At 39.2% G+C, this 26,033-nt stretch overlaps 1 protein-coding gene across 3 annotated transcripts in view; it reads left to right on the forward strand.

The window, feature by feature from the left end:
- Positions 1–26,033, forward strand: part of LOC131048312 (uncharacterized) — a 176,815-nt gene that overhangs the window by 99,949 nt on the left and 50,833 nt on the right. For all 3 annotated transcript variants that reach the window (XM_057982220.2, XM_057982218.1, XM_057982219.1), the window contains exon 7: positions 15,880–15,947. In XM_057982220.2, the coding sequence (XP_057838203.1) occupies positions 15,880–15,947 (68 nt within the window). The remainder of the gene's footprint in view (positions 1–15,879; positions 15,948–26,033) is intronic.

Genomic DNA, 26,033 nt, shown 5'->3' on the forward strand with positions numbered 1-26,033 from the left:
GAAGATTGGATGTGCCTGCCGTTGTCCTGAGCTTGGTCGGCTACTCTGTAAATCTTACATTTCCTGATGAAATCCAAAGGCAATCTAGAATGTATCTTTCGTTTCACTTCGAGATCATCTAGGAGATTCATCATAAAATCTTCAATTTGGTACTCATGTCTAAATCTTCTACCGACCATCTCCTCTAAATGTCCATGTGGATCAAAACTATTCCTCCAAGCAAAAGATGAAAAAGGATACAAGGCTAACTCCTTCTCTGCGTCATCCATGGCTAAGACATTAGGACATACCTCAACTGAATTACCCAAAATAATAGGTACCTGAACTCCATTCTGATGTCTGTGTCTGAATGCCTTCACATATGCTGCCAACTGCCTTGTTACTTCAAGTAACACAATTCTATCTGTCGGGTACCTCGGCAACATGTATGGAGGTAAAGGACATCCATACACTCTAATGTAAGTGAACTTGGGTAACTGAATGAACCAAGCACCGTACCTCTTGATGAATTCCTGGGCATCCTGAGATAATCTGTTGTGAATCCCTCCTTGCAACGTCCTTGTGATGTTCATCGTGAAAGTATCATTGATTAACTTGTAGTTCTTCCCTGGTGGATGATGCAAGTAGGTATAGGATTCACAAACTCTGACCTCGCCGGGTCCTCTTCCAATCACTCCTCTGTGAGGTAGTCCTGCATACTCAACGCTCCTGATTAAGGCATAGATGACGTATGAACTCATGTGGAAGGACTTAGTAGCCCTGAGTCTTCTCAACTGTATGTCCAAGCAATGGCTAATTATCCTAGCCCAATGTATTGTACCCTTTCCTTGAACAATCACCTGGATGAAGTAAAACATCCATTTCTCAAAATAGAAGGCATGAGGTGCTCCTGTAACTCTGTTGAGCATGGTAATCAAATCTCTGTACTCCTCTTGGAAATCAATCCTGTGTGGTGTGTTCGGTACTTTGCTCAGACGGGGACGACTCTTGAGTAGCCAGTTCTTGTTGATTATGCTTAAGCAAGCATCTGGATCATCATCGTACACTGATCTGGCTCCTTCAATACTCTTGTATATCATGTCCCTGTGCTCTGGAAGATGGAAGGCTTCACTTATGGCTTCCTCTGAAAGGTACGCCAAAGTGTTTCCTTCGTTGGACACAATTGTCCTGGACTGCGGATTGTAATGACGGGCACACTCGATCATTAACTCGTGGCACTGAATGGCTGGAGGAAAACCGGCCGCCTTGATGATGCCACTCTCTATTATTCTCCGGGCGACAGGTGATGGCTTGCCGATGTAAGGGACCTCTCGGAACTTCTTCGTGCTAAAGTTCCCCAAGTTTGTATCTCCAATGTTGCTCCACTTGGACACGATCTTGGTCTCCACTTCTTCGGTCTTCTGATCTTCTTTCATGAGAGCCGAGCGACTGGTGGATGCTCCCGCCTTTGGGGTCACCATACCTACACAACATTTCATTATAAGAAATGGATTTTGCAATAAATAACGTAAATAAGAGAGATAAATTTTAGGAAATCTCATGATAAGTCTCTAGAGTTATCATTTCCTAAAATACAACGATTGAGCTAAGAGAAATTCAAGAATCAAAATTTCAAAATTTGAAATATGACGAGGAATGAATAAAACAATAACAATTAAATCGCCATACCTCGATAGAGAGCTAACTCTAGAATGCAAAAACAAAATTTGCCTAGGCAAAATTGAGGTATAAAGTAATCTTCAATATGATCTCCTCAAAATTGACTTCGCCACCTCTGGACAGAACGTGATCTTCAATTATCGCCTTGGACGTGGTCTCAAATGGATCTTCAAGTTCGCCCAAATAAATCTCCAAGTCTTTAGCAAATTCGCCTTAGGCGTGATCTTCAAATTCGCACCACCTTTGGTCTTCAAGCATTTTCGCACTCCACACAAGATGATATTAGCGCCACCCTTTGGTTTGAAATCGCACCACCTTTGATGACTAAGTGCGCCACCCTTGGATAATATTCGCACTATATTCGAACACACTTAACACTTTCCTTCGTCTTCCTTAATTCGCATGTAGAGAGGTAAAATAATGATGTAGAAAATGATAATTCCACTCCCCTTTATATAGCGCTCTCATCCTTCACCCCTTAGGCCGACTTGATAAAAATAAAACCATCTTTTTAAATGATTTGCAATGAAATGACAAGGCCGACCTCCATATATGAGCGCTCCAATTCGATTTTTTATTAATTAAATAATTAACTATTAATGCCTTGCGTTTTTTAAATGAGAATTTCGATTTTAAATAAAGGCAAAAAATAATTAACAAGAGATAACGCCATATTAAATGCCAAATAAAAATGGATTTTCAAATTTTAAATCGATTTAGCATTTAAGGAAATTTGAATTGTTTAATTTGGCGCCAAAAATATGAAAATAAAGGGACGTACCTCATCGCTCTGGTCCCTTGGAGAGGGACAGGAGCGATCCATGATTTTGGTCTTGATTCTTGCGTTTTCAACGTTCAACTCCTTCATTTCCACGTTCCAAATCGATCATCTGGTGGTCCTTCGAATTTGAATTTCTTTCTTGTGCGAGCAAATGCATCTTATGACCATTATCGCCCTGGTCCCTTGGAGAGGGACAGGAGCGATCCTGAGTTTTTTGCTTGAAATTCTCCATTTTGGTACGATCCTTTCCTTGTATCATCTTCCAAATGCTATTTAAAACCTTGTGCGTCCTTGTCTTAACGTGATTTTCAAAGAATATCATGCGTTTTGCCTAACATCGCCCTTGTCCCTTGGAGAGGGACAGGAGCGATCTCCATGTCTTCACGTTTATCTTGTATCTTTGACCTTCGAACCTTCATTGTAAGGCAAATAATATCATTGCTTGTGTCCTTTGCGCTTACTCCATTTGTCTTCATTATGCGTTTGGACGTATTAAAGGGACCATCGCCCTTGTCCCTTGGGGAGGGACAGGAGCGATCCACATTTCTCCTTGATCTTGGCGGCTTTTAAACTTCGATCTCCTTTGCAACGTCTTCCCAACTATGTCCCTTACCTTGCTAACCTCGCTTTGCTTTGATCTTTGTAGGAACGTGAGTGTTTTTGATAGAATCGCCTTGGTCCTTGTCCAAAGGACAGGAGCGATATGAGCTTTTACCTTGATTAGCAATGTTTGGACGTTTAAAACTCTTGTATGTTATCATCAAATGATGGCTTGAACCTTGTTTATCCTTATGGAGTCTTGACTTAACACGTACTTGAAGTAAAACGAAGGATCCAAAGCAAATCGCCCTGGTCCCTTGGAGAGGGATAGGAGCGATATAGTCTCCATGCTCAAAATGATGATCATTTCACGTTCAAAACTCTTGTTTATCATCTTGTTATCATACCATGGACCCTCTAAGACGTTGTGAACCCTTGATCTTACGTAAATCTTGCATAAAATGGCCAATATATCCAACATCGCCCTGGTCCCTTGGAGAGGGACAGGAGCGAAGTTCATCATTATGTGCTTGTTCTTGTTTTTATCAACTTGCAATCATCTTCATTACGTGAAATGATGTCCTTTCGACCTTCTTGGTTGCTCGAAACTTGTTTGCCTTTTGAAATTTACGCCATTATGTAGATATCGCTCTGGTCCCTTCCCATGGGACAGGAGCGATCTGGGTCTTGTGGCCTTCATTTCACTTTGTCACCTTCCAAATTTATATTCAACGGACTTGTCCTTCTTCACTGTATTCGCCCATGCCTTGATATTGTTTGTAATTTTGCAAAAAAAGGTAATTATATCAAAAATCGCTTTGGTCCCTTCCTGAGGGACAGGAGCGAACTAGGCTTTTAACACTGGTATGGACGTCCCAAAAATCTTCAATTTATATTCAATGTGTTCATCTCATGTCCTCCTTTGTTTTTGAACGTAAACTTGCCTTGACCTTTGTCTGGATTTTGCAAAATGAAGGAAATCGCTCTGGTCCCTGGGAGAGGGACGAGAGCTACAAGGTACTTCGCCTTGGTCCTTTGGAGAGGGACAGGAGCGATTTGGTCAATGTAGGTCATTCTCCTTCGTTTCTGCATCTCAAATTATATTCATTTGGCAAAGTATCTTCCTTCGGACGTCCTCAAATCATTAAACTCTCGAAATCTTGCAAGGACAAGGCGAAATTTGAATTGTAGCTCCGGTCCTTCACTGAGGGACAGGAGCGATTTTCCTCCTGGAGGCATTTCTGTGCTCATGAAAATCTTCAATTTATATTCAATGGAAAGATCTCGCCGTTCTCCATCACTTCAAACGTAAAATTTGTCTGGACTCTGCAAGGATGATGAGATATTTGAAATTGAGCTCCCGTCCTTCACTGAGGGACAGGAGCGATTTTGCTCCTACAGGCCAAAATAACAAGATTTTTCACATTTTAACACTTCACAAGGCGAAAACAAATCAATTCCAATGTCGAGGATCAAAATTCAAAAAGGTCAAAATTTGGTCAAAATATTCAATCGGACAAAAAATTCACATTGACGGTCAACACTTAGACAAATTTAAGCTCTGCATGAACATTCCAATTGAAAATTAGACAATTTTGGCGAAATCATTGCATTCAAAATTTGCATTCTAGAAAAAGAAGCTCAAAAGCTCTCAAAAACGACTGGATTCTGGCTTGAAGAGGCAAAATTTTAAAACCCTAAGGCTTGGCCCTAAATCCAGACAACCAATTGACTAACAAAACCCTAAAAACGAAAGCGAAAACGGGCGAAAAACAAGCAAAAAAAAAGGGGGTCCCCATTTGCGATGGGGTGATGTGTGAAATGGTCACAACAGTCTGCCAATTCGATCTGCTTCAATCTGCTTATAGTATATGATCTGCTAATTGTGTATGTTAAATCGTCGTGTTGGAATGTGAGGTGGATCGAACTATATATCAATATGAAACATCAGGACTTCTTCAAAGTCGGCTCTTCCCAAACATCACGTCTTTCCTCAATGCTTAACCAACATGTCTCTTCATTAAGGCGAGTTCGGTATTAGTTATATATATCAATAAACCGCTTTATTAATCTGCCAGTATAAATCAAATGTCGGCATTATAGAATTCGAACTATGCATTAAATGCGTAAGGCCGATTAGGCCATTCACGCATTTGATGACAAGTCGGTCCTGTAGGATCCGACCGATGCTATACAACGACAAGTAGCTCATTCAAGGTGTGGGGTATGCATAAAGTTGCTATGAGCGCATATGAGGGGTAAGGTTGCACAAATTTATACATGGAATGAGGGGGTTGAACTTTACCTAGACAAATTATCTTGATTTTACCCCCTCTAGGTCTTGCATAATGCAATCTTGAAACTCATAACCCTAGGTGTGCTGTGCTTGCAGCTCTTGACGGAACTACAAGCAATCTTACCACTACTCATTCACATTCCCATCCCAATGACATCCTTCACTCTTAGCAACATCGACAACTTTGACAACATGACCTCATACTTGTTTTGACAAAACGTACCTCCTCTCTGAAGCAAAGGTTAACAACTAAGACCACTGCCAAGTTAAGACGGACAACTAAAACACTAAAGTGAAGGAAAAAGTGGGGGTCCCCATTTGCAATGGGGCGATGTGTGAAAATGTCACAACATCTAGTGCCAATTCAAATAAATGTTCTTGAACATTTCAAAGATAAAGAATAGACAGAGGTTGCAGAAGGTTTGTTTCTTTTTAAATTAACAAACCATATTTTCCTGTGATTCCTTTGATGGTTTTAGAGAATAGACAGAAGTTGCAGAAGGTTTGTTTCTTTTTGTGTTTTTTGATAGTTTTCAAACAAGTAATGAATAATGAATAGTAAACATGAAGGAGACTGAAAATAAATAAGAACATACAGCCAAATTCAGAATTGCTACAAGTTGTACCAGACAAATTTCTGATTTGTAAAACCAAATAATAATTCCAATGCAGATCCAAGGAACTTACATCCAACAATGATGCCAAACTGAAAGGTGAATAGTGATCATGAATCAAGAATACCTCTAAGGCTGAATACATGCATTCCTTACATTCCACGTGGGATGTACCTGCTACAAATGGTGGCCCTAAGGCTGCAAGGATCATGCCCAAGCTGAAGAATCAATCTGCCATGCTGAAACCCTTACTCTGCAACCTGAATCCACAATGAAGAATGGCGTACTCAATCTCTGTCAACAATGCACTCTGCCTGAAGAATCCAATGCCAATAACTGCTGAGGGCTACGTCCCAGCCAGTCCAGATCTTGGGGTTTGCTTCCCAGATGAAGAATCGCCCACTCAGAGCTAATTCGCAAAAATAAGTTTGATTGTGTAAAAAGATAATGAACAATTTGGTCTTCATTTCCTTATATCTCCTTTCCTTTCCAAGCCAAACCCTAAAAGGGAGTAAAGTTGGCGCATTATGAAAAGAGTGTTATTTTCTAATTATGGCGTCAACTATAGGAAAATAACACTAAATTGCAAATAAATAGCTTCAGGCATCCAAAAAGACTCTGGAAGGTGAGAATCATGTAGCAAAGTTCAAGACCTTTCCAACGAGCTATAACACATAGGCATATCAACCCAGATGAAGCCAGAAATCCCTTATTACTCCGAAATGACTAAATACATAGCCTTATTTTAATTTATTTAATTGCAAACTTAGGAAATATTTAAATATATTAAAATATTTCCAGATATCCAATAATAGCCCAAAATAACCATACAATCATATGAATATAACTTTGTCACCTATCTGTGACCGATGCCGGAAAAGTTGAACTAACTGGCAGTCCCATCCCTAAAATCTAGGGATGCTCCTAGAAACTAGGAAACACACCCAAACTTCCTGAAACTGAAACCATGACATGGTCCCGTGGAACCTCCAATATGGGAATTGCCACAACCTCCTAAAAAATAGGGAATCTCCCTAAAATCAAGGAACTGGTCCAAATGGCCCTCAAACTGCCTGTAAAGCCAAAATCCAGTCACTATTTGCACTGAATGAGTCCCAACCAACCTCTTCTAGCCTACGAGACTCCAATGATAGGCCAACTCCTCTGTCTCTGATGTCCACTCTAGAAAGGGGACATGACAATCCTCCCCTCTCGGAGTTGCTTGCCCACAAGCAACTGAAACACCAATCCTCCACCATCCCAAATAAGACGTAAACAAATTATTGCATGTAACTACTGCTCATCTCTAATATAAACAACATGCAATACCCCGGTCTGGAATGGCTCCTCAAAACGCTGAAGCACCCGTGCTATCAAATCAACATTGCCTGTGTCCCAGAGCGAAGCATAGCTCCCGCTTAATACCTCAAGAGAGCAATGGAAAACTATATCATCTCCATAGATCAAATATCCATAAATGCCAAGATCACTAGTGTGTCTGTGATCACCAACATGCATAACATCCGTCATAATATCCAATGAATGCCAATCCATGGAAGACCCTCTGTGATCTGACCCCATCTGACACAAGTGACACACAACTGCCACACACTGCTGCTGATGTGCCGGAAGATCTAATGCCAACTCACTAGACAATATATAATACTGACTAAAATCATCACTGTCCAGGCTGGCATCTAAAAATATGTAATCACCAACCAGCAATGAAACAATCACCCTGTCTAGAGAATCAGGTGAAACTGCCACATCAATTGGCTCAAAGTACTCACTAGGAGTAACATCACATAACTCATCCACGTCAGCTATCTGATGACAATCAACCTGTGGATCAACTGTCGTCTCACTTTGCTCAATAAACTGAGATGGATGGTGGGTAAACTCCAGCTCCATCCTCGTGAAATTCCAAACATACTGTCCAAGTGTCAACAACCACTGTACACCCACGACTACATCTATACATCTGAAGTGAAGCAAACCATGTAGGATCCACGAAAGAAAGGTGCTACACATGTCTATACCATGATCCCACACAAACCACCTGTAGGACATAAACTGCTCCTGCTACTCTCCTCTGATATAAGTGCCATATAATCTTAATAGCTGGAGCAACATACTATAATCCCTATAAGATGCTGTATCAAATGAATCAACACATGGATCCCAAATAAAACTAAATCCACATCCATCTGTCATGAAGAGACAATGATAGTAAGAGGCATCCTCGATACCGTGTCTCTCTACAGCCACTGTGAAACTCTCACACCTGTGATAACCATCCACAACAACACACCTGCTAATCCATGCATCATCCTTCCCCCATGATCCTGGATGAAGTCTCTGTGTCAAGGAGATGAAAAACTCTAACGGTCGCTGCTCATCATAACAGTTGATTGTTTGCTGATCTTGCAAACAATCCATCCCAAACTGCTGGATCAGGTGCCTGCATTCAATAACTCTATCCTCTGAAGATGGGAGAGCACTATCACAACACGGATAGTATAAGTCCCGAACCAACTCACATCTGCGAGCCATCCAATCATCTACAATCGGACTAAAAGAGAAATGAAGTGCACTCCTCGCGAGGTAATCTAAGTGGACTCTCGTAAGCTCAATCAATGGCTCTGTGTCATAATCTTGTCCATCAAACTCATCATCACTCCCACTGCTCGCAAACCATAAATCCGAAGACAACTCATATGTCTGAGATCCAAAATCCAAAATACACCTCAACTGAGCATTGTGGCTCTGCGGTGAAACATACTGGTTTCCCTCGTTAGCTGTAAGAGGTGTAAAAGAAGATTTGCTTTCTAGAGAAGGAAACAAGTCAACAGGAGTAATATCGTGAGTCAAATCACAACTCTCTGGTGAATCTCGCAGTGTCACAGTAGAACACTGTACTGTATCTGTCGTTGATGATGTCTGTGCCACTCTCAATCTATCAGAAAGCTCCTCCAATCTGGAGTTCGCTTCCTGAAGGGACAATTGGGTATCCTCCCATGCAACAACAGTCGCCTCAAGCTCCTGAGAGAGGATATCAACTTCCTCCTCTTCCCTCAACAAAGCACCATAACTAATAAAATCCCTTTGAAGGAGATAATCTCAGTCAGCCACTAACTGTAAATACTCATGCTTCAGTATCCCAATGGCTCCATAAAGAGCATGAAACTCTGGTAAGGAAAAATCACTGCTGCCCTGTTCATCAATCATGAGGGTGCTCCAACTATGTGTAGCCAACAACTGGCGAGCAACATCGAAATGCTCAATAACTGTGTCTATGCTCCTGTCATCAACCATGAGTTGTCCAATCAGGTGATGAGGAGTCCGAGAATGTTGGCTCTCCTGTAACTGTACAAACTCAAAATTTACATTGTGGAAAGAAGTTGTATCTGTATCCTGTACCTCTCTGTAGTCAACATCGTGTATGCACTCGGCCATGGATACAACCTCATCCAAAGTACTGCTGCTCTGTGCCTCTGAGAACACCACATCCATCAATGATGATATTGCTGAAAATGCACTGTCATCACTCTCTTCTGCATCCCATGTGTCCGCACAACCCATTGGCTCACGATCCTGGGGTCTAGTGCTACTAAGAGAACATACTGGGCTGGATTCTAAGGTCTGATCTATAAAATCAGAATCATCATGATATGAGTTCTCAATAATCAAAGCATCATTGGTACCCGAATTTTGAATACCTTCATGTGACAGCCCATTGGCACCATCTTGTACAAGTGTAGACATGATACCTCAAGCTGATGCAAAGGTACCTCACTGCTGTCATGAAAATCAGAATTGCTAACCTCTAACTCAGTTGCCTCTTGGGAAATCCCCTGCACGGAAGGTGAGGACAATTCATTATCCAAAGTTGTCTTAATGTCTCCTTGAGTTGAATCCACATGTCTAACAAAACCATCACATAAATTCTTGTCCCACTCATCGGAACTTGAGGGCACCAAAACATTCTTATGTAGAGGTATATTACCCCTAAATGAAAGTTCTTTGTCCATTCCTGATTCCTGCACCCTTGATTCTTCTTTCCTTCTTTGCCACTGATCTGAACTTGTAGCTACCAAGTTATCTTCGTATGCTCCGGGTACAACCATAAATTGTGTGAAGGAAAGGAGCTCACGTATCATCTTAGGAAGAGAACAATATTGATGATAGCTGCTCATAACTGTATCATTAAATATCTTGGTAGGAGGCATCCTACTTTTACGTTTTGGAGAAGATGAAACTTTTGAGTGCCCAATTTTATTTCTAGCCATGGTATTTACTTGTAACTAAACTGATATCCCAATGGATCCCGGAGGTCGAAATAAAGTTTGTTCTCCACAATTTTGGGACTTTGGCCAACATATTGTCTTACCAGCTGTCAATTGTAAGCATAAATGTGTAGGCTGACAACTACCTAGTTGCTGATATGAATTATCAAAACCTTCTATCCAGTACCCAGATGTGACAATTTCTCATAAACCCTACAGGCTGGCAGGATGTAGGCTCTGATACCACTGAAAGATCCCTGATGGATCCCCTTGCTGATCTGCTGTAGTTTTTAAATTAATAAACTATATTTTCCTGTGATTCCTTTGATGGTTTTAGAGAATAGACAGAAGTTGCAGAAGGTTTGTTTCTTTTTGTGTTTTTTGATAGTTTTCAAACAAGTAATGAATAATGAACAGTAAACATGAAGGAGACTGAAAATAAATAAGAACATACAGCCAAATTCAGAATTGCTACAAGCTGTACCAGACAGATTTCTGATTTGTAAAACCAAATAATAATTCCAATGCAGATCCAAGGAACTTACATCCAACAATGATGCCAAACTGAAAGGTGAATAGTGATCATGAATCAAGAATACCTCTAAGGCTGAATACATGCATTCCTTACATTCCACGTGGGATGTATCTGCTGCAAATGGCAGCCCTAAGGCTGCAAGGATCACGCCCAAGCTGAAGAATCAATCTGCCATGCTGAAACCCTTACTCTGCAACCTGAATCCAGAATGAAGAATGGCATACTCAATCTCTGTCAACAATGCACTCTGCCTGAAGAATCCAATGCCAATAACTGCTGAGGGCTACGTCCTAGCCGGTCCTGATCTTGAGGTTTGCGTCCCAGATGAAGAATCACCCACTCAGAGCTAATTCGCAAAAATAAGTTTGATTGTGTAAAAAGATAATGAACAATTTGGTATTCATTTCCGTATATCTCCTTTCCTTTCCAAGATAAACCCTAAAAGGGAGAAAAGTTGGCGCATTATGAAAAGAGTGTTATTTTCTAATTATGGCATCAACTATAGGAAAATAACACTAAATTGCAAATAAATAGCTTCAGGCATCCAAAAAGACTCCGAAAGGTGAGAATCATGTAGCAAAGTTCAAGACCTTTCCAACAAGCTATAACACATAGGCATATCAACCCAGATGAAGCCAGAAATCCCTTATTACTCCGAAATGACTAAATACATAGCCTTATTTTAATTTATTTAATCGCAAACTTAGGAAATATTTAAATATATTAAAATATCTCCAGATATCCAATAATAGCCCAAAATGACCAAATAATCATGAATATAACTTTGTCACCTATCTGTGACCGATGCCGGAAAAGTTGAATTAACTGGCAGTCCCATCCCTAAAATCTAGGGATGCTCCTAGAAACTAGGAAACACACCCAAACTTCCTGAAACTGAAACCATGACATGTTCCCGTGGAACCTCCAATATGGGAACTGCCACAACCTCCTAAAAAATAGGGAATCTCCCTAAAATCAAGGAACTGGTCCAAATGGCCCTCAAACTGCCTGTAAAGCCAAAATCCAGTCACTATTTGCATTGAATGAGTCCCAATCAACCTCTGCTAGCCTACGAGACTCCAATGATAGGCCAACTCCTCTGTCTCTGATGTCCACTCTAGAAAGGGGACATGACAGTTAATATATTTGAAAAGATTTCCATGAATTAACTAACTTTGAGTGCTACAAATTCATTGCCACATATTGTAGAGATCTAGATGGTGCCAGACATCACTATTGTGATACCCACGCTCGAGACAACTCTGTTCATCACCATGAGCCTTGTAACCCAAACATCATTTGAATGCAATAATGTCTGTAAGGTAAGAAATCTACACATTTTTCTATTTTTCCTACAATAGTTGTAATTATAACTGTATTAATTGTACCAAGTCCCCATGTGTATGATTTTCTGTCCTAGAGAAAGAAAAAATTCAGTTGCAGTTTAAAAGAGACTTGATAGAGAGCGGAATTAGCTCTATAGTTGTGATGCACTTTTTGTATCTTGATTCACATGCAATATAAATCAGGTAGATGTGCGTTTAGCACCTGCCAGCTAGTTTTTCTTCCATATGGAGGTTTTCCATGGTAAAAATCTGATTCTCCACTGGTTGTTTGTTCATTTGTCAGTGCCTGTTTGTTGTTGCTCAGTCAAACCCACTTGTAGGCAATAATTTGGTAAATTCTAGATAGAGTAACACTGAAATTTGGTGATTTGTAGTTTGAAGACAGGTGTTTGACAAAATTATTGATCAAACATGGACTAAGCAACTAGGTAAAAACTCCAAAACTAACCTGGATAATGCTATCAGAAAAATGATTGTAAACCCAAAGTGGTCGTTTGGCAGAGGGATTTTCTTAAGATGTAGCAGGCAATTTATCCACTGTATATATTTTTCAGATGCAGGAGGAATTTGTCTCTTGTATGAGGACCACTATAATATAAAAACTTTCATAGGCACTTGGCACAAGGAGTTGCATTGCCTCATTGTTCATATTTAGGGTTGTACAGGGGTTATTAATGAGATTAAAATAATCACCACCAATCACTTAAATCTGTCTCTATCAGATGTCCTGACAAAGCCATTCTTCTCTTCCCTTGCAGATGAAGACCATATTGATATGGATTTTTTGGATGATGTGGCTTCTGGTGGAGATGAGGGATATTCTTACGGATGAAACACTCACAGAGTTTCAAAAACTCGTCGAGTTTTTGAGCTCTGCGAGTTTTTCTTACTTTAACTTGCAGAAGAAACTCGCCGAGTTTTTGCAAGCAAAAACTCGCTGAGCAATCGCAAAAATTTGGCGAGTTTCTTTAAAAACTCAGCTAGATTAAAAAAAGAGGCCCAAACATGTCAAAAAATTATCAATTTTTGTTTTTTCAGGTCAGTTTCATTCTCTTCAACATAATATACACATGAAATATAACATTTAAGTATAAGTGGCGTTTCAATATGTCTTTTTCCTTTCTTATACTTTATGACATCCGGCGCCTTTATAAAATAATAAAAGTATTTTTGGCCTTGTGGGGCGCTGCCCCTCGACCCCGCCCTGTATTGCGACAGGGAGCGCGCAAGGGGTGCTGCCCCTTGACTCCAACTTGGGGGCGCTACCCCCAAACCCCCGTCAAAAAATATAGGGGGAAACTGCGCTGATGGAAGTGGGGAAAATTTAACCTCTGAGTCTGATTATGCTCCAAGTCCATATAACAACATAATTAGCATTGAAGAAATCTTGGTATTATACATTTTAGAGTTGAAAGTTTGAAACTATGAGTAGGAATGATGAAATTTCAAATATTGCGCGTTTGCAGATCTCCACCAAGATCTAGACCTATCTCTCTACCCCTCTTTTTCTCACCCTCAGACATCGGCGAGGGGTGCTACTTTCAACCTAATTTTAATTTGCAGATGCTTGGTGGCAAAGTTGGGGTGGAAATACCCCAAATCTCAAAAAATTTGCCCTCAAAATCTTATGTCAACCTTGTAGTTCATCCAGTTGTGAGCACAATTAGAGCTTGTTTGAAGCCATCGACACGAAGAAGAGGAGCAAGCTAGCTCAAAAACACCTCAATGACCTTGTCTTTGTGCAATATAATCTTCGATTGTGCGTAAGGAAGGTAGAGGAAGTAGCAGGTGGTTCACTTGACTTGGATGATATAGATCCTTACAGTGATTGGACATCACAGGAGCAGCCTCCATTGTTTTCTGAGGATGACAACACTGATTTGGAGAGGCAAGCTATGTAGGAGGAGGGGGGTGGATTTGGTTTCACACTGGATGACATTGAGGAGGAAGAGGAGTCATTGCCAATGCCACAAGCAGGTGGAGACATAGCTTGATCCAGGATGGAGGATGAGCCAGGCATACCGAGGGAGGAGGCATAGTCACGCCCACTACAGACTTCTAGGACTAGACCCTCTAGTTTTACCTCTCCTCTAGTTTTACCTAGAGCTGGGAAGAGGAAGTTGTAACTGTAATTTGTAATGATGTATTTACTTTTGGTTTTACAAAAACTATTTACTATTTTGCTTCCAGCCATCAGCATTCCTCACGAGGATGCGATTTTGTAGACACTTTGCATTTAAATATATCTAGAATCAGCTTGTTTCTTTTGTGTTATCATTTATTGACTCATTGGATGCATCTTCTCATTAAATTTTGCAAAAAAAATGCATTTTTTATTAAAATTAAGCGTGTTTTTACGTTGCCGAGTTTTTCCAAGTTTTTCCCGAGTTTTCCCTGAGTTTTTTTCCCAGGGGCTTGGCGAGTCGAGCCGAGTTGCGAGTAGTTCAACTATGTTCTTACCTATTAAAATATCTTAAACTGCACTAGAGATTAACTCCTGTAGATCATGTCTGAAAGGAAAAGTCCTTGAGCAAAGAGAATGGTGCAGGAGCACCAACTCGACATTTTGTTCTTGGTCTAAATGTGGCCTAGGAGTTTTTAGGGGTTTTGATTTATTTTGGTTTGAATAAAGGTCCATGGTGACCATTTTGTATTTATCTTTAGTATGTTTCTTGTAGGGTCTGTTTTGTGTCAATGATAATAAAATGGGAAAAGATGCTCAATCAGTTGTAACTGGAACACCAATAGTCATGGTATGATTGTTGGTGTCCAGAAGTTGTAGTTCTTATATGCCTCGAAAGCTATGAGGCAGAAGTGAGTTGAATGTTACGTTGCTGAATTAAGACTGAAGCAAGAAGGAATAAAGACTTTTCATTTTCTCTTGCTCTACTCGGGTGTTTTCTGAATTTCTTTTCTGTTTTTGTTTGCTCGGCCTATAGGGTTTCTTTCAGTAGTAGTATTTCATTTTCTGTTAGTGGTGTTATGAATTAATCTGTTCTTGCATTTGTCTGGAGGTCGGGTGGTAAGGTAGAGGTTGAGAGTAAAAAATGTAAATGATTACCATTCCACCTTTGATGTGAGATAAAACCAGGTGGAATGGGTAATGTTAGGGACATTATAATGGTTGTTTTGTGTTCTGTAGCAGGGGGTGGAGAGGGGATTATCTCTCTTCAAAACTGGACCTAGCATCCTCATGTGCTAGGTCAGGTTGTTTACTGCTGTTTGTTAAGCCAGAAGACCCTATGAGAAAGGTCGGTGATTGGTGATTGAATAATAGTTTCCACCCTCTGTTACATCAGAGAAGATGGTTCCTCCAGACATTGCGATCCAGTTAGACTTACAGTTCTATATGTGTGCCTTTTGCCCCAGTGCATTGATTATTAAGTTTTAATGATTATTGATAACATATAAGCATCGCTTTAGAGTATAAGGTGTGCTCTTGTAATAATTGATTGAGATTATTAACTGTCTCTTATTATTTCATGATTGGAAGCATTATTACTATTTGGTTTCTTTTTTCTACAATGGCTTTCTTTGAGTATTGCAAGCCAGAATGAAGATTCTAATTGAGTTATATTGGTTATGAATGCTTGCCTTTGAGCTGAAATGAAAATTTTGTCTGTATGAAATTAAAACTTTATTTTTACTTTGTCCCATGTTTGTATTTGTTTGATTGGATTCAAATGCTCTCTGTAGTATGTTTGTCAGCTAACTTTTATTTGTATTTCCTTCTTTTGAGAAAATGGAAGTATTGATGCTCTTTTAGGGTGAGTGCAACTACATTCATCTCTTATATTCTCCTTTAATTCTATTTGATGTCAGATAATCACATTTGATGACTATGGGATTTCAGGTCATCCTCAGCATCGTGCTGTGCACATTGGTGTATGGTAAGTACACAATTTTATATATAAGAAGACACTTTTACATTATTTTCTATTTGTGTTCTTTGGCTGATGACCGTGATGTTTATTACAAGGATTGGGGGTTCATTAAATGCTCTTCTATGAATGTAAACATCATTTTCATTATGGCTGTTTTCATTTGCATTGCTACAATGGCATATACCACAATTTTTCTCACCGCTTGTTCTCATATCATATGCAACTTTTAGCTAGATATCTTATCCTCTTTTTCTCATTGTGGACCCATTTGGATATTTTCCTTGTTGTGATTCTTGATTAGAGCAGTTCGAAGACCATATATAAAGCCCAGAAAAAGAATTATATGAAATATGAAAATAGGCCAAACACCTTACAGAATAAACAATGGCTTTGTTTTCTTCCTTTTATTAACATATGAGAACCATGGAAAATGCTGAAAAATATAAAATAATAAAGCACATTGATTTGGATTAGGAGAGTAATAGACCCATTGAGTGAAGATGAGTATGTGACAATAATAGAATAGAGGAAGAAGTGGGTTTTCATAGCCAATTTTAGGGTGTTCTTACCAAGGATTCTAATTACTCAAAATGGGAATCATTTCGCCCAAATATTGCAAATATGTCATTCTGTAGACTGATTGGTGAGATGAAGTTCCTTAGTGGCATTGAGCAAGATAATTCCTCATGACATAAGGTGGGGTTCTATTTGTAGAGAACCAAAGTTACCTAAATGCAAGAAAGTAAAAAGTAAACTATTTATGATCATATAAAATATTCAAATTTGTAGAAATGAACTGAGTGACAAAATTAAAAAAGTGATTATTTGATGACAGGTTCTAAAACCCCTAGATTGTGTTGGTGTATAATTATTTGATGCCCCTAGTTGAACCTCGGTGGGTGTTCCTTCATTGTGTTGGCAAGTATGTACCCAAACTAGATGCTATGGTTAGCAGCCACGTGTCCATGAGGGGGTTCACCTATGGTGGTGCTTTGGTGGGACAAAAACCTGACTGTTATTGCTGGTGAGCGCTATTCACTAACAGTTCAGGATTTGGTATAGTAGTTGCTTAACTTGGTATTAAAGGCACGGTCTTGAGGTTGAGCCTTGTGGAGCATGGTGGGCTTATGATGCTCCTAGTTGAACTCCAACAGACATTGTCCCCACATGTAAGGAACTTTGTTTCACTAGCTCAAAATATTTGATGTTATTTTTGTTAAAAATGTGTCAAGTCATTAGTCTTTTTCTTCAAGCATTCATGCTCATCATGACAAAGCCTTGCGGAATAAGCACATTTGACCTTTTCTTTAGACTTGTTACCTTTTAAAGAAGAGTTTTCCTAGGTTGCTTTAGAAGTAATAGGTTTTGATCCTTTTTCTACTTGTTATGACTATTTTTCTTTTTTTTATCCTTATTGCGTGATCATTTATGTTCTTTTCTATCTTGGTTTACAACCAAGGAATGTGACTTTGAGGATTTTCGAGTACACATTTAGATGGGCTTATCTTGAGAGATAGTAAGGTTATCTTGATATGGCATAGCAAACTAACTTCTTAAGCACTCTTTGTGGCATAGAAGATAGAAACAAAGAGTAAATAGTTTGAAGTTTAAACCAATGTTATAGAGAATACTGAGGACCAATTGCTCATCTTTCTATTCAATTCCACTTTTTTTAAATTACAATTTCAATGCCTCCAACTAATTACCACTCATGGAATCTCAAACCCCAACAAAACTAGCCAACTTGGTCTAAATCTTATTGGGAGTATTCAAGGATTCGATGTGAAAGAGAAAATCAAGGGATACCGACAAGGATTTAATGTGAGAGAAAATCAAGAGATATAGACAAACTTATTGGGATTATTCAAGGATTCGATGCGAAAGAGAAAATCAAGAGATATAGACAGACTTATTGGGATTATTCAAGGATTCGATGTGAAAGAGAAAATCAAGAGATATAGATAGACACAATTTTCCATAAGCATCATCACATTTATTAAGCTATTTCATTTTTGCTGCATTATCACTAAGGTAAAGCTTTGTTATTTTGAATAGCTTATGTTCCCCGAAAAAAGCTACGTTATAGGTTTTCATTCGAAATTATTATATGGAGCGAGCACAAGTATTGATGCTTTTGACATTGTGCACAGAAGAAAATGAAGTGAAAGCAAAAAATGATGAGAATGCAAGACACCCTGGAGGCTCAATCAATAAACCTTCTAGTGAAAATGATTTAGCACTTTATAATTAGTGCAAGTACAATTTCCACACAAGAAACATGAAGTGGACGTAATTTCAATGCTTTACAAATGGTCAAGAATAGACCATAATGTTGAAAGGAAACCTAACAATACCGTTGTGAAGTACATGAAAATTTATGTTTTCTTAAAAAAAATTTCACTGAAAAATGTCCATGTGTAGAACACAGAAGTACTACTCAGAGAGAGGAGCGGGGGGGGGAGGGGGGGGTGTGTGTGAATCAGTAGTACAAAACTCTAATCCTTTTTACAACTTAAAACTTTTACCAAACTTAAAGATTTGAAATTTCTAGCAATTGAAACTGAAAAAGATGCAACAACAAAAGCACAATGCACAAGATTTTATGTGGAAACCCAATTTGGGAAAACCACGGTGAGAAATGCCGCTAGGATCTACTGTCCTAATCCGGCCTCACAATCTCTACTCCAACTACAATGCTTTTAAGGGCACCGACCCTAAGGAGTCTTCAAACCCTTGTCACCAACACTTTCACTCCATACCCTTTGAGCACCAACTCAAGGTTTTACAAATCATTATCAGAATCAAATATGCAGATTAATAGCAATATGTTCTTTAAGTGATCTGAAACTGTAAGCTCTAGAAACTGATTTATATACTGAGTATCTTTAAGTTTTTATCAGACATTGAATGCCTCTGTATATTTGGAAGACTGTATTCCGAAGATAACAAACAAAACCCTTAGTGTCACTGCAAAACACAATCAGAAACAATCAAAGACTCTTTACTGCTGCAAGATACATTCTGAAAAAGAATAAAGTTCTGAAGCTTGGCAGTCAAACTCTTGTAACCCAGTCTTCAAATGCACAATTCAGCATCTTTGTTTCAACAAAAACTTTAGAATCCAATTTTAAATGTAAATATCTATTACCCGTGTAAATACACTCAGAAAGATATTCATCTGTACTTTGTCAAACTGTCATTATCATATATAGGAACTGATAATAATCCTGTATCAACAAATGTAATTAATTCGAAATAGTATTATGAAACAATCTCACCAAATAATTTGCAGAATGCTGAACATATCAGAGGTTTGATGTGCTACCCCATCTTCATTATTGTTTTAATGAAACTTCTCAACACAAGTTTCTACTTCTCATATCAGTGCTTAGAGATATCCAAAATAATTCTCAAACCAAATGGCCCGTATTCTTTTCTTTCAGAACACTCCACACATCACCACACCTTCCTATCTCTCACTTCAAAAATGTCTAAAATGTGCATCCATATAAATAAGAAAGAACTGTTACAACCAAATGATAGTTCTTTTAACTAATGATAACTGATCATGACAGGTAGAGGTTAGTTACAACTTGTCTAACCATCTCGGAGGATCATTCTCTATGTCACACATACTAACTCTTTTTCACCAATTATTTGCTCTTTGTAAACACAAGTAACCATCAATTGGATGGTTAGAAGATAGTTAGAAACTGCTTTAACTGTCAAGACAGTTATACCTGTATAGTAGTTAATGCAAACTTTATAAACTGCAGACATAAGCAATAATAAAGTTCACTGTGCCCTGATAAGAAGTAGGATAGACACCATGTTTTGATATAAACAAATCAACCAATCAGAACATATTGAAGGTAAGGATAGACACCATTTTTTCTGTATATTCAATGTATATTTTTTATCACCATTCATCATTAACATCGTTCTGAAACTGCAGGTACTTGCATCATTAACATCGTTCTGAAAACTTCAGGTACTTGCATCAACATAACTCATCCTCATGAAACATGAGACTACAAATAAGAAAATCTTAAGAGATCTCAACACCAAACAAAATGCAGTCCAGAGTACACATTGATGCAACTGCTGATAAAGACAGAATTATTATTAATTCGGTGACTATCAAATCTGTGAGGCATTGTTATTATATGATTTGTAGGCAATGACATCTCTACATATCTCCTTTTGACATCAATGACAAATACAAATCTGTCTATTTATCTAACAATGTCTAACAATATGTGCATGAACAAAACCTCAAAAGGTTCCAAAAATGAGAAATAAATAGTGTTGCTTGTAAGAATCTAAAAAATCTAGTCAAACCATAAAATAAAATTAAAAAATGCCTACACCACAAAGTGTGAAAAAATAGCCCAAATAAAAAAATGGCTCAAAAAAAAGCTCATAAAGCTGAGAATGGAGCCTCTAAGTTGGACTGTTAAGAGTAAAACCACTATTGTGAAGGGGGCTAGATTGAAGGGAACGATTGCTAACATCATCTACCAAAAAATTGCACATTGATGTAATATATCTTGATACGATCTAAGATTCCAATACTATTGATTGGTTTTCCTAAAACTGCCCTTTAGTTTCGAAACAATTGATTTCAGAAGAAAAATGGTCTTTGTGATGTGGAAAACTGCCTAAGGCTAAAATCTAGGTTTTATTAGGAATCTTCTTGAATATGCTCATGAGTGATTCAACAATAGAAATATGCTAGGATAGTGTTGCACCACCTAGAGGAAGATGTTGCTAGCAAAGTAGGTAGGTGGCGTGGCTTATAACCATCATTGTGTTCTACCATCCATGATGATGGCGGGTCATCAAGGGGCTACACCCTATTGTATTCCTATATCAATTACCGTCTTTGGAGTTCTCAACCTTGACTAAAATTTGGCACATGAAACCTCCTATTGTTATGTGTGTTTGAAATCTCCTACCAGAGGAAGCTTGAGGTTTTATGCTATGATAAAATTCCATAGGCGTTGGGGATGGGGGGACGGGGGGGATGCGTTTCCGGGATGGGGGGACCAAGGGCCTAAATTTGGGGATGGCGGGGTGGTGGTGCTCATATACTTATACATATACATATAACACTTGAAAAACTAGTTTTGAAAAGATGTATAATAGTATAAGAATTAGATTTCAAATGAAACTATAGGAAATACCAAGATTACTTAGATTAGTAATACTAATTGCTAAATGCTAAATAAAATTTGACAAATGAAATTGTCAAATTGGAGATTTCTCATTTCTATCATATGAATATCGAAAAAGGAAAACGAAAATACGAATATCTGATGCCATTGCAAAGTCTATGATAATAAAGATGATTACATGATTCATCATTACAATGAGTAGCCAAATACAAATACGTGTAGCAATAGCATTACAAAAGAGACTAGAGTCAAAGACAAAATGACAAAACTCAAAATGTAGCTAATGGAGGCCTCTAATCATTTGCGAACTCCTCCTCACTAGAACTGCTGGACTCCTGAAGATCAAGGTACCTCAATCTCACACCAACTAGCCCTGTATCTGAAGTGGTAGGATCATCCTCATCAATCTGTGAAGGCTCCTCTGGCTCTACATCCCATCGTGCCGCTGGACTCTCCTTGTACACGAGTGTCTTGCGGTCTATGAGACGCAAAGCACTGTGTACAACCACAAGCTTCTCTGCTCTCTTAGAGGTAAGTCTATTCCTCTTAAGAGAGTGGATGAAGCTATATGTAGACCAGTTCCTCTCAGCAGCTGAAGAACTGGAAACCTGGGATAGTAGACGGATGGCTAGAGTGGTGGTCAAAGATTTCGGGCCATGACAATTCCACCACAAAAGTGTGTCCTCCTGTGCCATAGTGTCTATATCCATCTTTGCCGCATCTGAATAACCTCTAAGAGTGGCAAATCTTCCCCACTCAGTGCGCATTGTGCTGACATCTCTGGAATCAAACATCTTCTCTATGCACCTAAAGAAACTCGCCTTCACCTCGTCATCCTGAATCGGTGTCATTCTACCCGGTCTAGCCTTGTACCACTTGTGATTCAAGGCAAAGGCAGCCATATGCAAAGGAGTGTTCAACTTGTCCCATCTACTCTAAATGATAGGCCGGATTTGCTCATTGTAGAATGCTAGAGAGGGGTCCTTCACTCGCACAGCAGCCCTCATCTGGTCAAGCATAGAGTCAATGCACTCATACACCTCTCCAAGGTTAGGTGCATCCCCCGTCCCCATATCTGATCACCTGGAATACTGGAGAAATGATGGAGACAATGTATTTCGCATCAATCCAAAACACATCACTCTTCACTATCTCCTTCGTCCTTCTCCCCTGCTCTGTCTTGGCCTCAGCCCACCTATTCCACTCATTAGTCATAACCATGAGTTGCAATGCCTCTTGCAACTCAATCATTCGCTCCAAGAGAATGAAATAGGATGCATATCTAGTCTCAACTGCTTTCAAGAACTCCTTCTTCGCGAAGGACCTGAAGAGTGCATGTGAAGTGTGGTGGTTGCAGATAAACATCTGCACATCTTTCGCATCGGTGACCACTCCTCTAATCCAGTCAATCTTCCCCATGTCCTTGAGTGCATTGTTCATGGCATGCACACAATATGGGGTCCACCAAATGTGTCTATAGGCTGCCTCAACGAGTCTCCCTGCTGCTCTACACACATAGGTTGCATCTGTCACTACTTGGACCACATTTTGTGGCCCAACCTCCTCAATAGCCTCCCTGAGGACCTGAAACTAGAAATCAGCATCTTAACGATGCCCTGTACAATCAACTGCTCTAAGGAAGTATGGGCCCTCTGCACATGTGACCATGACGTTGATGACTGGACGATGGCTAATGTTCGTCCACCCATCCATAACTATGCTGCACCCCGATGCCACCCAACATGCCTTCATCTTCTCCATCAAAATATTGATCTTGGTATAGCATTTATCCAAGATTGAGGTCCTCATTTTCGTCTCCCCTGGTGGCACATAAGATGGTCCTCCCTTGGCCACCATAGCCATCATCTCCCTATAATAAGGAGACCGTGTAACATGAAATGGAATACCATTGGCAAAGAAGAACTTGCCAATGGATTCATCTATCTCATCTCTTAGCTGCACATTAAACATATTAGCAATGGGATTGCTTTGTGGTGTTTGCAACCTACGTTTCCCAGCCCTGGCGGCAGTAGAAGTGGAAGTGGATGGAGATCCAAACATCATTCCTCCCGCCTGCGAAGCATGAGAAGTATGTGGCACATTCTGGTTGTCGTGAAGTGATGGCCTAGGAGACAAAGTAGTAGGCATTGAAATATTTGTGTCATTTGGAACCCCCCAAAGTCTGTTAAACTCAATTCTGTACTGTATATTTTTGGGTTCCTCCAAAAACTTACAATGTTTCACGCCTTTTCCTCTCCAAAACAGAAAGTGTGCATTCACCCTACTAATGCTACCAGACCATTCTCTGTCACAAATATTGCACTTCCACTTCCTTGTTCCCCCACTTGAATGTGATGTGCCTTGTATTGATATTCGTGAAGCAAACTGTTTTAGAGGAGACTTAGGATCAAAATGACCCCTAGCATATGGTGCCAACAACTCTGAAGGGCAACCTGTACTAACTGGTGCACTCGCCATAGAACTAGATTGGGCTCCAGGATCAGCCCCATGGTCACCCCCCTCATTTTCAGGTTCATATTCTGAATCATTCTCACTATGAGAATGGATTTCCATGTCATCTTCACTCATGCCTTGGGAGCTCATTGTGAAATTGACACTGCATTTCACAAAATAAAAATAAAAATAAAATCAGCCTAGTTTAACAATATATTTTAAAATTTTTTTCCTATTCATCTCAAGACTCAAAATGAGATTTGATGTTGAATCTTGAGGGCCCTCAAGATTCAACATCAAATCTCATTTTGAGTCTTGAGATGAATAGGGAAAAAAAAACCAAAAATGACAGAGAACAATGAAAATCAGAAAATAAAACAAAAAAAAAACAAGAAAAAGTTGAAAAACCCTACCTTGTGCTTGAAAAATCTCTCCAAAATGTAGAAGAATCTTCTTCTTCCTCTTCTTCTTGCTTCTTCTAGCTCCTATCACGCTTGCAATCACTTTTCTCACCCCTTCAATCAATCTTCTTCAAGTATTTCCTCCTCTTTAGGTTGCTGGAAAAAAAATCAGTTTTCCAAAATGAGAGTGAAATCTAAAAGAAACATGCTTTTGTGTTGTTTTGGGGGGTAGGGTGGGGCCCACGTCCAATTAGGGTTACCCCTTAACCTCCCCAAAAGGCACATGTTTTAAAAAAAATGCCTTTTTCGCTCCTCATTCACGTGGGAACGTAGGAGACGCCTGGGCGTCTCCCAGGAGACGTCTCCACGTCTCCACGTCTCCACGTCTCCCTGGGAGACACAGAGACGCGGGGACGTCTCCACGTCCCGACGGCGTTTGGGTGGTGGTGGCGGGACGGCGGGGGACGTCGCGTCCCCGTCCCCTCGTCCCGAGACATCTCTGATGGGGGGACGTGGCCAAAAAGGGGGGGGACGCGTCCCCGTGGAACACTGCATTTAAAACATAAATTTAGTTCATTTCTCCTCATTTGTTTTGCAAACATCAAATTTTTCATTGCAAGTTGAGCAAATAGGAGTTGAAGGTTGATTTTTGAAGCTTGAACAAGTGATGCAGCATCATTTCTACACATTTCCAAGCTTCCATTGGCTAATAGAGGTAGGGTTTTGTAGATTTTTAATTTTTTTCAACCATTTTTGTTTCATAATTTATTTGTTTAGTTTACCTCTTTTTTTTTCATTATTTAGTTTTTGTTTTTGAATGTGTTTATACTATTTCTTGCCATAGGAACTAGAATGGCATCCACCTCTTCCTCCATAGGCACAAATGAACAATCAAAATAGAGAATTCAAGCAAAACCCTCCCATGATTATTTGTGGAGAACAACTAGAAAACCAAAATAATTTTTTAGGGAAAAAATTATAAACCCCCAAAATAATTTTTGAGGTAAAAACTATTAAAACCCAAAAAGATTTTTTTTTTGTTTGGAAAAAATCATAAAAGCCTAAAAATTAATTTTTAAGGAAAAAATTATCAAAACTGTTGCAGAAAAATTTCTGCATGCCCCCCAAAACCAAGTCATTGAAGATCGCGACTAGAAAGCCCTAGCCTTAGCCTAGAAAAAAAAAACATACACGAGGCATGCACAAAAATAAAAGAAGCAGACCCGACATGCTAAAAAACACCCAGATCACAAAAGCACGACCACAAACGGTAGTCAAGGACGTTGAAAAAACCCTTGGGTGCAGAAAATCACGAGAAAGCAGTCGAAAACCCAAACGTGGATTCTGAAGATCGCGAAAATCATTAACAAAAAATTGCGATTTTGAAAAAAACCGTTGCCACTGCAACATGCCAAAAAAACGCAAAAACTGATGGAAGTAGCGGCCACAAAAATTGTGCCTAGAGGAATACAAAACACAGAGAGGATGTAGAGAAACAGAGACGTCGTGGTGCGCGAAATCAAACCTACATGTGTTGAAAAACCGAAAACGAGCCTGTGAAAAAGATGCAGAGCAAAAACGAACCAAACACAAACAAAGGTCCACACACAAGCAGAAAAGGCCCACAAAAATTTCAGACTTTTGCTCAAACTTGGAAATCGTGCCATCAAAACCCTCAACCAGGCTTGTGATTTTCAGCAAAAACCCTCAAATCCAAAAAATGCCAATAACCCTAAGCGCCAAAAACTGATCCTGGGATCTAGAAACAAACCCTAGCGATTTAGAAGAACAAACCTCAAATTTTTTATTAAAAAACGAACAAAAAAGTTCTTGGAAATTATTTCTAGGTAGGGAGGTTTATGAATTTTTTATTAAAAAAATTGCGGAATCCTAAAAAATCCCATTGACCTGCTCTAATACCATGAAAAATAATCAATAATCCAATGATGTTGAATATAAAATAATCAGATGAATTAATTACGAATATACAACCGTATATAAAGGAATTACAAGATGATGTTCTAAAAAGAATGAACCATTAATCTAAAGCTTCAACATGA

The sequence above is a fragment of the Cryptomeria japonica genome, chromosome 3 (assembly GCF_030272615.1).
Source record: "Cryptomeria japonica chromosome 3, Sugi_1.0, whole genome shotgun sequence".
NCBI classification, from domain to species: Eukaryota; Viridiplantae; Streptophyta; class Pinopsida; order Cupressales; family Cupressaceae; genus Cryptomeria; species Cryptomeria japonica.